Source organism: Catharus ustulatus, chromosome Z (genome assembly GCF_009819885.2).
Source record: "Catharus ustulatus isolate bCatUst1 chromosome Z, bCatUst1.pri.v2, whole genome shotgun sequence".
NCBI classification, from domain to species: domain Eukaryota; kingdom Metazoa; phylum Chordata; class Aves; order Passeriformes; family Turdidae; genus Catharus; species Catharus ustulatus.
This window is the reverse complement of record NC_046262.2, coordinates 34,769,096-34,786,409: the sequence shown is the minus strand read 5'-3', so window position 1 is coordinate 34,786,409 and position 17,314 is coordinate 34,769,096. Positions and strand designations below refer to the sequence as shown.

General features: G+C 37.9%; 1 protein-coding gene across 2 annotated transcripts in view; it reads left to right on the top strand.

Annotated features, from left to right (window-relative positions):
* MLLT3 (MLLT3 super elongation complex subunit) overlaps positions 1-17,314 on the top strand; it is a 138,320-nt gene that overhangs the window by 81,496 nt on the left and 39,510 nt on the right. For both annotated transcript variants that reach the window (XM_033086097.1, XM_033086098.1), the window contains 2 exons: positions 1,908-2,027; positions 9,569-10,174. In XM_033086097.1, coding sequence (XP_032941988.1) covers positions 1,908-2,027; positions 9,569-10,174 — 726 coding nt within the window. The remainder of the gene's footprint in view (positions 1-1,907; positions 2,028-9,568; positions 10,175-17,314) is intronic.

The following is a 17,314-nucleotide window of genomic DNA, read 5'->3' as shown; positions in this document are numbered from 1 at the left end:
TCTAAACTGAAGTGTTTGTGAATTTTAAAAAGAAAATTTATGTACTAGTTAAACCTCAGTGAGTTTATTTCAGTATGTCCGACTTCTGTGCTTCAGGGAGAAAATGGCAGCTAGGAGAATTTTTGGGACAGTTTTTGCTTCTTTGGTTTTAATTTCAAAGTAGAGCAAACCCTGATTCTCTTGACTACTTTGGGCAATAAAATATCTGCTTAAACTCTGTAATTAATGGGTAACTTTGCTTTTTCTGAAAAACTTTGATTTTATGCAAAGGATATGTTCTATTAAATTTGTGGCTTTAAAAAATACTGCAGATTTTGACTTCAAGAACAATATTATTTAACATCCATTTTATGTCCTCTGTGAGGGAAAAAAAATGCTAAGTACATGCATTTTCTCTATCTGTCACACAGGTATATAAATGGTATGCACATGCGGTTGTAGATTTTCTTTCTGGCTGATTGTTCTTTGTTAGCTTGTGCCTTCTCCTGTTTTCAGCTGAGTTTAATGCAACCACAGGCCTTGGGTAATTGAGATTTAAAAAGTATTTCTCCTTCTAAAGGATTACCTGTTGTGATTCACAATAGCTAGTTACAATCAACAGTGCCATGATTGTAAGAAGAATGTCATTGCTATTGGACAGATGATTTTTGAAGAGTTTTGGCTTTTGGCAGGCTCTGAGTTAGAGCAGCTTAATTGCCTTCTTCACCTGCCTTTGGCATCTAGCTACAATGTTGAAAATAGGCTGTTAAAAAATAATTTTTATTACCTGATAAGTCTCTTAATGTTCCCCAAGCTACCATGTATCTTTTGAGCAAAGTGATTCATTTGGAGTGGTGTTGAAGTAATTTTTTTAACTCTTCAAAATCGAAATCCTTCCTTTAGGAAGTTGTAGGCAATAAAATACCATCCTGAATTGGAGAGGTATTACTGGAATAAACATATCTACGTCCTTGATTTCCCTAAATTTTTAATGTAATGTATATGAGGCATAAGATGGGTCAGCTCATTCTTGTCCCCTGAGTGAGAGGATGTTTTGGTCATCTAAAGAGGTGAGGATAACCATACAGGATAGCCACAAAACCAGTGTTGCTTTGTGCATGGGAACGTGTGGGAAGACAGACATGTTTCCTTGCAGAGCTCTGCGTTTTCTTTCCAACTTTGCAGGGCTTGTCAGATAGGTAAGCTGTCTCTGGCATTTGGAGCTTTGAAACAATAGATAAATGAGTGGCTGTGTTAAGAATCCACAAAGGAATTGTGTGGTAGGAATCCATAAAGTCCAGACACAGCAGCACTGGAACAGAAGACAAGATCTTAGCTGGGTTTCCCACAGATGGAAGGAATAATCTTTACATGTCAGGTAACTGCTCAGTAATAGCTGATTTATGTGTTCTTTCTGGAATATTTGTACTTAAGTCTAAAATCAAGAAAGGGAACTGTACCCTCTTAAAAGCAAACTGGCTGCTTGCTTACCGGCACCAACCAGTTTACTGTAGTGTACTCTAGATAAAACACAGAAGCCTGAAATTAAGGCGGTAATGCTTTCACTTTAAAACCTCAGTTGGTTTTTACAGTGTATCTTTGTGGTGGGTTAATGTTGGCTGAGATGCTTGGTCACTCACTTTGCTTCTGCTGCCTCTCAGAGAAGGGAGAGAGGGTGTGTGGGAAGGCTCATGCATCAGGATATAGCCAAGGAGATTGCTTACCAGTTAATATCATGGGAAAAACAGACTCTTCTTGGGAAAAATTAATTGATTATCTGTGTGATTTCATTAAATTGTCCCTTTTTAAGAAGAAACATGGATATTGTTTGTTGGACTTTTATTCCCCTACCAGTGTGATTTGCTAGGCAGGTGGGACTCTGCTCTTGTTGGCAATGTTTTACTGACATGCTTTCCCTCTTACGACAGATGATGGTAATGTCAGATGGCACATCGTTTTCTTCAGGGCAAAGCCTTCATCTCCCCAGCCTTCCCGGTAACTCTCTGTCTTTTTCTGAAGTAAAGAAGAAATCATCTCATGGGCCAAAGGTGAGACTTATTTTACTAGAAAGTAGTTGACTCAGAAGTGCTTTTTCTGGTAATTAAATCAATTTAAAAAAAAAAAATCTAGCTGTTTTTTTGCAATGTTTTAATTGATAGGCCAGTGATAGGAGGTCATGACATTTCTTTGCTCTGTACTTGCTGTTTGCCATGTGAAATACTGCAGCACAAGGATGGCTGTGAAAACAGGCGCCGGTGAAGGTTCTCTGGTTTTTGTACAGTTGTTTCCCTGCTATTCCAGAAGGAATTGTAATAGTATCTTGTAGTATTAGAGGATTACAGTGATGGAAGTATGATCTATGGAAATGTAAAGAATATGAGATAATACTGTAGTAATAATGATGATTATAATTTCTTTTATTAAACATTTTTAAGGATAATTGTGTAGAGTGAAACTTGACACTATGTTCTTTAGTATTTTTTTTTGTTTAAATTTGAGAGGTTAATTCTTTCCTGGATGTTTCAAAGAAAGCAATGTGTCATTGGCGTCTAGGACATTAAATTTTGGATGCCCAACTTAAAAGTAAAATGGTATAATCCAAGGAACCTCTTGAGTAATACAGATGGACCTTTCTGAAATAGCAGATAATTTCTTGACAAAATTAACGAATGGTATGGGAAAATATGGAGCATGTTGTTGTTTATTCACATAAAAAATGCAATCCAGGCCTTTTCTCCATTTTGTTAAATTGTTGGGCTTTTCATTTTCTTTTGTAGTGTCTTGTAGATTTCAAGTATGTTTCTTAATCTTGCGGTGCATGTTTCAAGGGGTAATACCCATTTTTATTAATAACTTTAATGTTCACTATCAGTGCCAAATCTCGTATCTTGCAAGAATTGTCAGGTAATGAATTAAAGAAAGAAAAGATAGTAGGGTTACATAATAAGCAAAGACAAACAAAAAATGTTCTTTGACCTGTCTCTACCTGGTGTGCATTGTACGTCAGTGCCTCACGATTTCTAATGCAAGTTGTCTTGCAATATTTAAAGAACATATGGAAGTGGGGTTATTTTCCTAATGAGAAGCTGAGGTATAATCTGAGGATTAAACTGAAGGTGCTTACTTTGGCATGCTAAAATGAGTGGTTAATACCTCAAAGAAAAGCAGCGGACTATACCAGGTGCTGAAACAAGGTGCTGCTGTTTAGACTACGCTGTATCTCCACCTGATTGGATACCAGACATTAGTTACTGACACCTGACCATCTCTAATGGGATTTCTGTGTTGGTAGATGACTCTCTAGAGTTCATTTTCCAATCACTTCTAAAGACTTGACCATAATGTTGATTGACCCATGCCTTGCATGCTAAAGCAGGTGTACTGAGGCTTGGGTTAATAAGCAACCCATATACCTCTAGAAGGATTTCAAAGAGGTACTGACATGATACTGAGTCCTGGCAACCGTACACCATGGTAAGTGTTGAATCTTGGTTTTTTGTAAACAAATGTAAACCTGGGAAGTTATTTTCCAAACTGTATTTAGACAGTGAACTTCCATCTAATGTGGACAATCAGCAAGTGTGGAGTGTGGTGGAGTGAAGCAGGGTGGAGCATGTATTTGCTGCACTCATCCACATAAACTAGTGCTTGAAATCTTTCAGTTTTTGCTGAAGCAACTCAAACATCTGCAGAGAGTTTGGCCCATACAGAGCAGCTGTGTGAGTCTAACCTGAGGAGATTAGACATGCATCACATCTCAGGATTCCATCCCGAGAATTTTCAATAGTGGGGAGAGATGTTTTATCTATACACTGGCTTTTGTCAGTCCATGTGGATATTTGATTTTTTTGTCTACCCCTCAGCAGTCATTGCTTCACCCTGTCCAACTTGGAACACCATTTATGAGCAGTTGTTCTTTTATCTCATAAAGAAAGACTTGTAAATATCTGAATTGCTGAGAATCACAAGCTATTCTTGAGAAGTGGAAACACAAGATAACCTTGGGTTTAGTGTAACAGTAAAGTTTGGAGGTTTTGTTACAAGCTCTTGGACCTGATCAGCCTCGAATTTTGGTCTTTAGTGTTTTTGTTCTGGCTGGAATATAGGAAAGTTCCAGCCAATAGATTTTTGGTTTTGTCATTTGGAGTAACCCCAGTGATGGAACAACTTCAGTCTTCAGATTTCATTTAAATATGCCTCTAGAATAAGAGTTGCAGGAAAGTCTTGATAGTTCTTGGGCATAAGTTACTTGTCCCAAAAGTGTACTCCAGATGTCTGTACTGGGTGACTTCAGGATTTTTCTGCTATTTTTCAGCAACAGGCCTTTGATGTGCTTGGCCTAGTTTTGGTTTGTTTTGTCTGTGAATACCACAGTAAACTTGGAGGTCAGTTTTAAACTTTGAGTGCGGAAAAACCAGAATGTTATGCTTATCTGTTTGCCACTGCAAAGTACCACATAAACTTTATGGTTTGATAAGAATTCAAGTAACAACAATGAAACCAGTGCAATAAAATGTTTTTCTTGGTTTAGCATTCACTTACGAAAAATACAATACAGTATGAAGTAAGAGACAACTAACAGTTGGGTTTCTGTCCCATTCTCTTCTAAAATATGTATTAAATAGAGATGTTTGTGTTTTTGACAAGTGATTTTTTCATTTAATTTAATGGAAATGGTATTAGTGAGCCCCAGTATTTTGATTCCAAAACAAAACTTTAATCTTGGAGGTGCATATGTCAGGCAGAAATGTATGAAAACTTATTTTATGCATATTTTCAGAATGTAAGAATAGATGCAGGCTGGCTGTAGATACTTGTGTTGATTTAAATCAGTGCTATTGCTATGCCTGTTTGTATTGTATAAATATTACATGCACAGAATAGAGAAGCAGCTTGGGTAGCTTTTGCAGGGGGATGATTATGTCTTCTGCAATGAACTGTAGTATCAGCTGTAGAAAAATGAGATTTATTTTATAAGCAAAGAAAATAATAACTTTTATTCCTGTGTGTGATCAGAAAAAAACATAAATTGTTTTATGCTCCCCCAGTTAACCTTCACTGTTAAACCACTGAGCTTTGTAATTCTCCATCTGCTTCTGATTCCTCTGATGTCATTGATCGTAACAGTTAGGTGGGCTGGGTGAAATTGAAGTGTGGAAAATTTTTCAGATTTTTGTGGGAAGCAGGTAAATTCATCTCCTACCCCAGAGCATTTTTGGAGGCTCTCAAAATGTTGTGGATTTCTTTCTTGGTTTTTTTGCCCCCTCAAATCAGTTAGAATTATTTTTATTCAATAATAAACAGGTTTGTATTCAACAGAAATCTGAATTTGCTTGATGCAGGAATTACTTTTAGATATCTTTCTCTTTTCCTCTTGAGAGCAATAGGCATTTTTGAGACTAATTCTAGTCTCTTGGCTTAATAAGGACACATTATTTCAATAGACGTAACATTTAGAAATAAAAATTATGCACATTTTATGCACTAGTACTAAATTAGTAGTCTAAACTCAGAGTATAATACACTGACAAAGCCATGTCAATATGCTCAATTTAATGACTTCATAAAATACAATGAACTGCCCCTGCCGGTCTGCTTCCACCACCACTCCAAGTGTTCAACTTCTTAGTTAGCTTACTAATGTCTGTCAGCAGTTGAGGTGTGCAGTGTTTTCTAGAAGTTACTGCTTATTCAATCTCACATTGAAACAGATTGGGTGTTACTTTTTGTGGTGTGAAATCAGAATCCAACTCTGAACATGTACAGTTCAGCATCATTTTTGTCCTGTAGTTACAAAAGTGTTTTAATCTGCAAATGTGTTACCTATTGAACAGCTATCACAGTCCATTTGTGTCTTTCAGATTTATGGGACAATGCACTCTGTGATTTAAACTTAATTTCATGAGCTCGTTTAGAAATACAAAACTACAACAAAGGCTGGTTCCCATTGCCCAGATTAGTCTATAAAGTGAATTCACCTCTCAAATTGCAAAGTTTCTTAGTTTATAACCTGTAACTCTTAATCCATGCACTTGGGATCCATAAAAAGTAAAGTTACCTGGCTGAATGTGAGGGTGCTTATCCTTCCTCCTTTGTCACAATGTGGGCATACCCTGTTTTACAGTGGGAAGTGTGATAGCCTAAGCAGTCAGTTGGTAGGGAATCAACTTCAAAGGTTGTACTTTTTTTGGTAAGCTGCAGATTGGAGGCATGGTTTATGTAATTCCTGTAAGTTAGAAGAAGATGGTGATGAAACTGCCAAAGATGATGATGGCTGCAGGCAATTTCCAGGTGATCATGGCAGCATAATGGCCTTTTAGCTCTTCTGATCACCTGTCCTGCCTACAGTATGCTCTGTGTGCTCCCAGAATGCATAGCTGGCCTTAGCAGGAGCTGTGTTGGTCAAAATGTCAAAAGGAGTTGAGTACAACTGTCACAGTAACACAGGTTTTATTTGCTAATAAAAACTTAGATTTTTATTGTACTTTCTAAAATACATATTTTGAAAGATACTTTAGCCCCTTTCATCGAGCAGTACTGTATATTTTGAGGTGAAGTATGTATGTGGTGTTACTTGTCTTAAGACACCTGCAGGTATTTTGACATGCCTATGTGCCTGTATTATTCTTTAGCATACTGTTTGTTATACAACATATCAAAGGCTTACATTGACTTGAGTTGCTTCAATGTTTGATGAATACACAAAGGTCAGCTACGGTGTGCAAATATATTTGTTGAAACCCCAGATCCCAGTTTTTCACATGAACTTAAGAAAAATGTGTTTTATTTCACTGAATTTACTAATTTTTTTGCAGCTCTTAAGGTGGAAAGAAACATTTAAACACAGTCAGATTCTGGTAAATAAGAAAACCGTTTGAAAGTGTAATTTTGATTTTTATTAAGATCTATGCTCTACATGATGTGAATATTCAGCAGCTTTTCATCCCCCCCAGCACCCCATGTTTATCATCAGGTTTGATATAATTTACTGGTGGATATAATTTGACTTTTTTTGTCTTACAGATTTTATGTTCCTATTGCTGTCTCCTCTATGTCATTGTTGGTTTCTTTTTTGGTCTTTGCAGAAATTAAGAAAATAAGAAGAGATACTCTTTTTACTTAGAAAATGAATGCAAATATAAAAGCAAAGGGTTGACGGCCTTTAAGAAAGGGTAATCCTAAGAGAGCATATGAGAGGATTTCTATGAAAATATCAGTTTCCATGTCCTAGGAAGATGAAAAAAGTCTGTTTTTAAAATTGAAAAGAAGACAGATCTCAAGATTCTTTGGCTTTTAATACTACTGAGCCCCAGAACCATTTTCACAGATCTCATCTGTTGGAAAACATCTAAAATGAGACTCTCCTTCTGAAGTGTAAAATATATGTGCTATAAGGAGACCAGTAAGAGAGATAATTTCTCTATCTAGTTTAATAATGATACATATGTTTTTCCTCCCCAGGGCAACACCTCTCTGGCATGATAGCACATGGTGTGACAGTAGAAGCATTACTAATTAGTTCATAAGTCATCCTTTGGTGCTGGTTTTGCATCAAAGGAAATAGTAAACTTTTTTTTTTTTTGTATCTTAAAGAAGAATGCCAAGAAAAGTCTTATGATTCAAGTAAAACATGTCGAGTAGTGCTAAGTGCTTTTTTAAAATATTTTTTTTCATTGCTGGCCTCGGAATTGCGGAAGCGCCTTATGTTTAGACAGTCAGCTGTCATTGTAGTATTGTTCATTGTTGATGATTTTGGCCAGTATTAATGTTGATATGTATGTTATATAAATATATAGTTAGTTTACCAAGTCTGACACAACAATACATTTGCTGTACAGATGCAAGAGGCATCTTATAAAAACATGCAGTTGAATAATTTATGGAGCACTGTGACTCAGTGTTTCACTAAATAAGATAATGAGAAGGGAAGAACATTCCTGAGTAATTGTTTTTAGTTAATTGTTTCTACCCATTGTTACAGAGGAGAAGGAAGATACTGCAGTTTCTGCACAGTTTTGTGTAGACCTTTCAAGTCCTAGAGTATGAAACACTGACTTAACACATGCTAATTGGACAAGTTATAAGTAGTTATCTATGAACAGGAAGCATATCAGTGGATGTAGTCTCAGTCTTCCTTTCTACTCTAACCGACTTCCATTAACATGTAAATTCTGCTTTGTTTTCTTGGATAGTTCTTTTTTCAGAGCAGTTGTACTGTGTACATTTCTTAAAAATAGGCAGTCCCTGCAGAGGATGAGGCTGGCTATGTCCTGCTTTGGTCCTTTACTTTTCACTGTACTTCTGCAGTTCTATCTATGTTGTGGGTAAAATGGTGGTTAAGTTAAAGTGGAAGATCAGCTAAATATGTTATCCTCTCTGTAAATCTGTGGCAGTTTTTAGACAGCCAGATACAGCATATTTATATACACATCTCTTCTAGGTAAAGGAAATCAATAGGTGTATGCAATGCACATTGAAGTGTTTCTTTCTAAAAGTTTCTCATTTACTGGGCAACATACAGAGAGAAAAGGTTATAATCAGCCTGAAACAAAGCAACCAGTGTAAACTTCTTGGCCATGGGTTCCTGTAAATTGAAATGTCACTTTGCAGATTTGAAGTAGTATAAAAATTGACCCTGTCTTGCATATATATGACACATGTTTAGTTTTAAAACAGTGCAATTATTCTGCTGGGTGTTCTTGAGATACCAAGAGCCCACTGCTGGCAGTTTCCATGAAAGTGGGCAGTGCTAGAACTGTTCTTGTCTTTTAAATATTCCCAGGTGTTAATTCTCAGAAGAAAGGATCCTGTATGACCCATTCTGGATGGTTCCTTTATTGCCAGTTCTAGCTGCAGATGTCTCTTGCCTTGCCACTTCAACTTTTCAGATTCAACTGAGTGAGGAATGATCCTCTGCTGTTTCTGACTTTGCCTCTCTCAGTCACTACCTTTTGAGAAACACTTCTCACTTAAAACAGTTCAATTTAAAAAAAATAATTAAAGACTCAGGAAAGACTCCAGTATATTCAAAGAAGGAAGCTTTTTCAGCTTTAGGAGGTTTTCCATAAAAAGGCAGGGACTATTGTCTGTTCAATCAATTCTTCCATACCCAGGCTGGACCCAGGTTTGTTATTGTTTATGAGGGAAAAGATCTGGCAAAAGCTGGAAGATCACAGCAGAGAAGTCAAACTTTGCCTGAAATATTGTCATGTTTTCCTCTGATCCTGTAGTAATTCTGTTGACATCATATGGTTCATATCTTCATTTTTCTTTGTGATTTTTATTTTCTCATAGGTAACGATGATGATGATTTCCTTTATATTAACCTTACAGTGTTTTTTAAAAAGATGGGTGTAATGCCTAGGATAAAAAACATCTTTTGTAACTATTCATCTTCCACCAGTTTATAACATGTTTTGACCAAATGTTGGGCTTTCTATTTGTTCTTATATGGTTATTTCTGCTCCTGGTTATTTGCCTGCAGTTCCAAGTTGTTATTATGAATCCTATGTCCATATTGTGTCTGCCTTTTCAGGATTTAAGGATTTGGTTTTTTATTAAAGTGAAATTTTGCATCTCCTCTTTGCAGGACTCTGCTAGGATTCTGAACATAAATAGCAGCAGCAGCAGTAACAGTTTTTCAAAGACCCAGAAGTTAACAAAGGAGCACAAAGAAAAAATTTGTAAAGACTCAAAAGAACAAAAAAGTGCCTTTAAAGAACCTTCCAGGGAACATAACAAATCTTCCAAAGAATCCTCTAAGAAACCCAAAGAAAACAAACCACTAAAAGATGAAAAATTGGTTCCTAAGATGGCCTTCAAGGAACCCAAACCCATATCCAAGGAACCAAAATCTGAAAATACCCCCACCCTTACCATAACATGTGGGCAGCAGCAAGAAAAGAAGACTCTCACAAAAAGGCCCTCTATGCTGGACACTGATGAATCTTCTGCAAGAAAAAGAAAAAAACCCAGCTCGGATTCATTATTTAAGAGTTTTCCTAGTGCCCCACCACTGATTCTTACTTGTTCAGCTGACAAAAAACAGACAAAAGATAAATCTCAGCTCAAGGTGGGGAGAGTCAAAATTGAAAATGATGCACTGGAAAGGAAGACGCCTACTCTGCCACCATTTGATGATATTCTAGATCCCAGTGATTCTGACATGGAGGAAAATGTGTCCTCCAAATCTGACGTAAGTTTTTGTTTGGTTTCGCTTAATACTTTACTCAGTACTGTATTGAGTATTCCTAGTCTAGGAACTGTGCGCCAGATTTGTGTTTTCGCCTTTCTTTTTCTTCTTTATTGGCAGATTGCCCAAACTGAAGGATGTTGATGACCATGTTCAAACTTATGCGGGTTCTGGTTGAATTGTATTGCTTATTCAAGTCTGCTCAATTACTAAGTGTCAGCATTATGACAATGAGTGTGTGGGAGATACTGATAAACAATACTGCTCTTTTGATGTTCTTTAGCCAATTCATGTTTCTTTTGAGAGAAAATGAAATTAATTTAAATGCTTGTATTTCACACTCTCAATCTTTGTTTTCAGGTATTAGAGATTTTAGTAAATCCAGGAGAGGATTGCAGTTATATCAGAGTTATATTTTACCAAAAGAGGCAGTTGTGTCAATAATGCCAGTTTTGTGGAGGAGGAGGAGTTCCTAGAATCTCACTCTGATGAGGATAATCTATTCCTGAGTAGTAGGCTTACCAAGAGGAAAGACATTGTAATGGAAATTAGCTGTCCTGAAAACATTTGTCTACTGTGCCTTCTCATCTGTTTCAAATATGATTTACTCTGTAATTTTATGATTAAAATTAGGATTTTAGTCATTCTCCTAGCAAACTTAGCTTTTCAGAGGCATCTTTCATAGAGACATATAGAGAAGGAAAAGCATGGTAGGAGAAGCCTTGTTTGGTGCCATTATTTGTGCTTATGGCTAGAGGTGTAGTGTTCATGATAGCGAGGAATTCTTCCCAGCCTTTCTTGTTCAATTCTCTCGTTTTTCTGTTTTCTGATTTGTGTCTCTCTTATTGCCATCAGATTCATAACCCTGCTTGCCCTCCCTGGCACAGACAATAAATGCCCTGCTGTGGGGAGGTGTCAGCATTAGGTTTTTACTTTGTAGAGACTTCCCACGAGGGAGGAGGTAATTTACTTCTGAAGTGACCTTTTAATGACTGGTCCCTTAGGGCATGCAAAGGCTGTAAAATTTAGAAGGTATACAATAGTACAGACCCTGCTTTACAGCATGACACAGGGGATACTCTGTGGTTGGAGTGGCATTCTCATTATGGCTTGGAACTTAACTAACTTATCTTCGAACCTGAAAATGTATGTGCTTGTCACACTTGGTGCGAATTGTATTTTTGTGTTTTCAAAAAGCTGACTATTCTATTTTAATTTGTCACTAGCCTTAAGACATGCTATCTATCCTTACTAGAGCAGGCTAGCTGAAATAGATTTTTGGATGCCATGTAGGAGCACATACACTTTTACTGGCTGCAGCAGTTCTCAATTTTTTTTCAGACAGAATAATTGAGACAAGCAAATCCAATGTAACTAGAATTTTACAAATGGTTCTGCAGAGGTGTGTGCTGTGTAGCAACTTCAAAATAACTGATATTGAAAGATACATGGATGGTAGTTAAAACTAATCCTTTTTAGTTGCTGGTAGGTGTTTCCCTCTTTGTTGTCCTGCACTCTCTTGCCCACTACCAATGTGTAATGGGAACACCTCCGTATTTTTAATAGGCTGACACAAGTTCTCTTCCACAAGGCCATCATCCATCTGCAGTTGACCTGTAGGACCTAATGACTTCCTTAATTCTGTACTAAAGCTAAAAAGCAGATCCAGGGTTTACTAAGTCTATAAGCCACTGTTACTGAGAGGGCGAATTGATAAAGTCTGCTCCAAGAGGAGTAAATTCTGCTGGTTTGGGCTCATGTGTATTTTAACATTGACATACTGGATCATGGAACACATAGATCTTCCACTGGGCGGGGGCAGTGTGGTCCCTATCTGAATGGGTGAAAAGGATGTCTGCCCCTTTTGGACTGTGGTCCTTAATAAATCAGGCTGAGTATGGCACCAGTCATGATGGGATGTGATTTAGAAAGTCAGTTATATACTTACATAAAGAAAGATTATCTATGAAATGCAGAATAACCCCCTAAGGTACCTGGGTCGCACAACTGGCAGGTGCTGTGGGAGAAAGAGCTGGGCAGTGTGATTAGTGAATGTCTGCAGAATTTCACAAGATGTTCCTTCTGCATTTTACCACTTTTAACCAGGGAACCTAATGAAAGGTGACCAAGCAGTGTAATAAAGGTAATTCTGTATGTTGGAAAAAACAGTTTGGACTTTTTTGTATGTATTGGTAAGCTTCTAAATGTTTCAGGAGGTTTCACAGCTAGATCCATAAAGGATATAACCTATAAACATAATCATATTAAGGAAAAGAAAGAAGTGAAAAGTTGCAATGTAACTTGTAAAAATATAACAATGCTTTTTATAATGAGGGTAATTGCCGATCTGTCAAGGCTTTGTGATACTAACAAACATAGTTGCCTGAATCTTGGAGATGTTTCTTTAGTGTCATATCCTGGCATAATAATATGCTGTAAAATTAAGTCAATTGTTATTTCTCACTCTCATACAGTTGAAGTGGTGAATATCATAGCCCTGATGAACAAAGCATTTATTATTATTTGGTAGTATCCAGATTTATTTCTAAGTGTCTTCAAGAAAACAAAACCACTATACCCAATTCAACAAATTTAGGTTAGGTATAACATATTACAAATCAGTACCTAAAAGAAAATACTGATTTCAAAAACTTTGTGTCAGGTGCATTTTTTCTATTTATGGCATTTATGCAAACATAATGATACTGTATGAATGTAATGATCATACATTGTATATAATGAAATTATTAATAACTTTGCTAAGAATTTTGAAGTTTCTTCATTGTCGGGAGTAAGAGATGGTCTCATTCTTAAACACACGTGTTCAAAATGGTGACTGTTCTCTTTACTGGTATTACATATTCATATACTCATGTACATAACTTCACATATAAAGCATGATCAATCTGTAGTAAAAGGTGCAATGTAGAATGTGAAATTTATTGCAAAACTAAATTTCTTACTGTTACTCATCACACACAGGATGGTTCTCAGAATTGGATATAGTCCTAGTATCAGTTCTGAATTGTGAAGCCTGGGTTCAGGATTTTAAAATAAGAGTGACATTCTGAAAAGTCCGTTTTGTACAGGCGTCTTTCAAGCCTGATTAAACGGAGGTGTTGTTTCACTGGGAAAGTGCTACAAGGTGCCAATGCTGCTGCTCCCCTGGTTTCTGTGGATGCAGCCCAAGTTCAGTGACTTGGGATGGAGTGTATTGTATTGATCAATGGGCTTGAATTCCAGACAAGAATTAGAATGTACTCAACCCTTCATGGTACTGACATCATACTCTACCTAATTAGGGGCATTCAGACTTGAAACATGGCCTTTGTCTTCATGAAGTAGAGGATGTAGAGTTACAACACCCCCTGAGATAGGTGCATTCTTTGTGAGGTTGTTAAGTGTGTCTGCCAATGGTTGATCTTCCCTTGGAGCTGTCTGAGCTGTCCCTTGAAATTCACCTTTCAAAATCCAGACAGGTGAGCATCCTGTTGTCTCGGCGGTATTTCAGAAAGCTGGGCACTGTCCTTTGGTGTTCTGTAGTCAGTCTCTTCCTTGGGCTTCAAATATCTCTGTAAAATTCAATGGGAAATGCAGGGAATCACACCCTTGCATAGTGATAAACCCTCTGCCCTTGTATAATAGTCTTTCTCTGTGTGTCTTAGACCAAGATCATTTATGGTCATTCCTCTGTGGTTGTTTGGCATACACTGTAGTATGGTGCACTGCAGTATTTATTTTAATTTTGATTTTATGTTGACTTTAACCTGTGGGCAGGTGAAACTAGTGTCTGTGTTTCTCTTCATGTTGCTTTGTTAAGTATCACTTTTCAAATACATCTGTGAATTAAAGTGTTTTGGACTTCAGTGTTAGTGATCAACTAGGTGTTCAAAAGTGTGGGGTCTTTTTTGAGTTCATTTGGAAATCACACATAAAGGCTGAAAAACTGTTTTGCTGGCTTTGGTATGAAACAAGCAAAGTAAACTATAGAGTGAAAGCATGCAGATTTTTGGTTTTATTGAGGCATAGGTGTGTTCACATAGACCACTTCAAAATTCTAAAGATTTTGCTTTTAAATTCAATTACAGGATGTAATTTTAAATTCAATTACCTGTTTGCTTCTTGTTTGGGGCAGTGCAGCAGCATGATTAAAAAAAAAAGGACTTGGCCTTGATTTTGCTACCAGGCTGAAATATATATGGTGATAGTCTTGTAATATTTGTGCGAGCTGCAAGCTGTTGTATGAGATGGAGAAATACAGAATTTGGGATCTGAGTGAAGCCTTTTCCATGGCTGGAGCTGTCCCTTTTGAGCTGTGGTGCCATTTCAGAAGGGACGCTCAGATTGCTTGATTACTGCTAGTTTTGCTTGACTGGGTAGGAAGAAAATGTTACATGACTCTTGCTGAAGTTGCTGCAGCAGGAAGGCACAAAGGAGATAAGGCAGATGATACATACCTATTCAGGTATTAAATATTCTCATGTATCTCCAGTTGTAGAGAACTGAATAACAACTCTAAATCTGCCATGCATTACAGTGATTTGGTGGATTTCTTAGGGAGTCCATGTGTCTCTGATGAATAAATTTCTTCCAGTGTGATTATTTTGCTCGTGGTATGTAATTTTTTTCCCTTCCTACCTATATATGTCACTGCATTAGTAAGGGTAGCAGCCTTTTGGCGTGTCAAAGCCTATGGAAGTACAATCTGAGCAGAAATGTATGCTAGCAAAAGTTGACAGCTGAGGAGTAAGGAGTTTCAGTTATTGAGAACAGAGTACATTAGAGGGTCTTTTGCCTTTAGGGAAAAAATCTCGCTTTTCAAGAAGGCCTTTATGGAACAAGGAAAATACAGCAGAGATTACACAGACTATGCCTTTGTACTTAATTAACTGCTTGCATGTCCTAAAGCAGTCTTAAGGCTAGAGTATGAGACCTTCTTAAAGAAATCCATAAAATACCCCTTTGAATCTGGCATATGATCTAGTAATTTGACAATTGCAAAAGTGGAAGAACATTTTGAAAACCCCCATGGTATTGTAAAACCTCCAGGCCCTTGTTAGCTGAAAAAGACTACTCTCTAAAAGCGTACTTTCTCTGATGCCAGGACTTGGAGCTAAACTCAGAGCATTTTCAGGTAATATTTAAAGTCAAAAGGAACCGTAGTGAGACAGAGCTCCATGTGCTGTTTTCATGTAGTCACCAAAGGTCAAAAAAAAACAAAAAAAAGAGAAGATAAGCTTTATTTTATTTGAGAAACTGTGACTCTCAAGATGAATAATGGTGCAGAACAAGGTTAATACTGATCATGTGCTTCACTGCAAACTGGGCCCTGTGTGTTTGCAACTGTCATATTATTGCATTCTTTACTTTTTAAGTGGTAGTTACATGAAGTTTTTCTGCTTCTAGTCCAGGAAACAACACTGCTTCTAAAACCTCTCTTAAAACAGCGACTCGTGGTATTGTTGGACATAGTACTCCTGTGTCGAGGAGGTAATTCACTAGACACAAACAGGTGGATATTGGATGGTCTGAGATGTTTCCTTCCAGATATATGCTCAGAGAAAAATAGTGGCCAATGATAAGCAGACCTCTTCAGAGAAGTGGTGATAGGCACAAGTTTGTTCTGTGGCCATCAGCATCTACTGTAGTATGGCACTATTCAGCTGCTGTATTTTGCCTCTTCTAGTAAGGTGTTAGTATGAAGAGAAAAATGCTTTCTCTTCACTCACAAAAGCTTAGGTGCATGTTAGACTGTTCTGTATATGGTGAAATTACTATTGCTGGATGAGGAAACAGCATGACAGACAAGTAGAGATCCTCTGGGCAGCAAGCTCAAATGTTAAAGTGAGACAGTTTTGTTACGAGTGTGTGTGTGGAAGTCACTGGCTTACAGAAATGTTAATAAATTAGAAGTAAAACAGTGGAGACAAACTATGTAGATCCAATTACAGTAATTTCATATAAGGCGCAGCCTTTTGACTAAAATTTTGGTCTGAAGCTGGAAGTGCACCTTATAGTCTGGTGCGCCTTATATAATGTACAAAGTTGCGAAATTTGCCAACCCGGAAGTGTGAACTGTGAGCCGAACCGCGAGGGGGCTGGGAGCGGGCGGCCACAGCCGGCAGGAGCCGCGTGGGGAGGGAGGGAGTGGGCAGCTCCGCGCCACCCCAAACCGCGGGCAGTCCCAAGCCACCCCGAATCATGGGCAGCCCCAAACCAACGTGAACTGTGGTGGCCCTGAGCCACCCTGAACCATAGCAACCCTGAAGTGTGAGCCGTGGCCGCCCCAAGCCCCACCTCACCAGCTGGGGGTGGGCAGGAACGCCGGGGCCTGCGCATGGGGAGGACACTTGGGGCTGCGTTTAATGGCTACACCAATCTGTGAAAAATGTTTGCAAATTGAGCACCTGCCAGTAAACCTGACAATCGCGGGATTCCATTACTAATTAGTTATTTTGTTGCGCGCAGCACGGATCTTCGCTGCAAAAAAAAAGTGCGCCTTATAATCCGGTGCGCCTTATATAATGTACAAAGTTGCGAAATTTGCCGACTCCCAGAGGTGCGCCTTATAATCCAGTGTGCCTTATAGTTGTGAAATTACTGTAAATGTTCAGGTTGCAAAAATAATCTTGTAGAGAGCCATGAAATTTTGTATTTTTGAGGCAAAGTCTGTTTGACTTTTTTAGTTCTTAGGCAATGTAATTTTCACCACAGAATTAACATTAATCATTATTAAGCTACTAATGCAGGCAACAGTATTTTACTTCATTTGCAAGTGCTGGAGTGCTGGTTACATCTGCTTCATTGTGACTACTCATGTGAATTAAATCAAATACAGTAATTTCACGATTGTAAGCCTCATCTCCAGGTGTCGGCAGCTTTTTGTTCTTTGTCCATATATAAGCCACACCTGATTATAAGCCGCATGTTACAATACAGAGTGTGATAAAAGGTACCTATTCTATCACCATCTGTTGAGGGTGGGAGCAGTGATCCTTATCTCCATGGGAGATATTCTACTAATGGGCCATCCATTGAAACCAGGCGGGGCATTGTTCTTTATCTTTTCACAACCCGTCCTTCCTCCAGCAAGTCATTTTCTGCTAATGGCCCATTGAGTCCCACTGTAGGACTAATAAAATT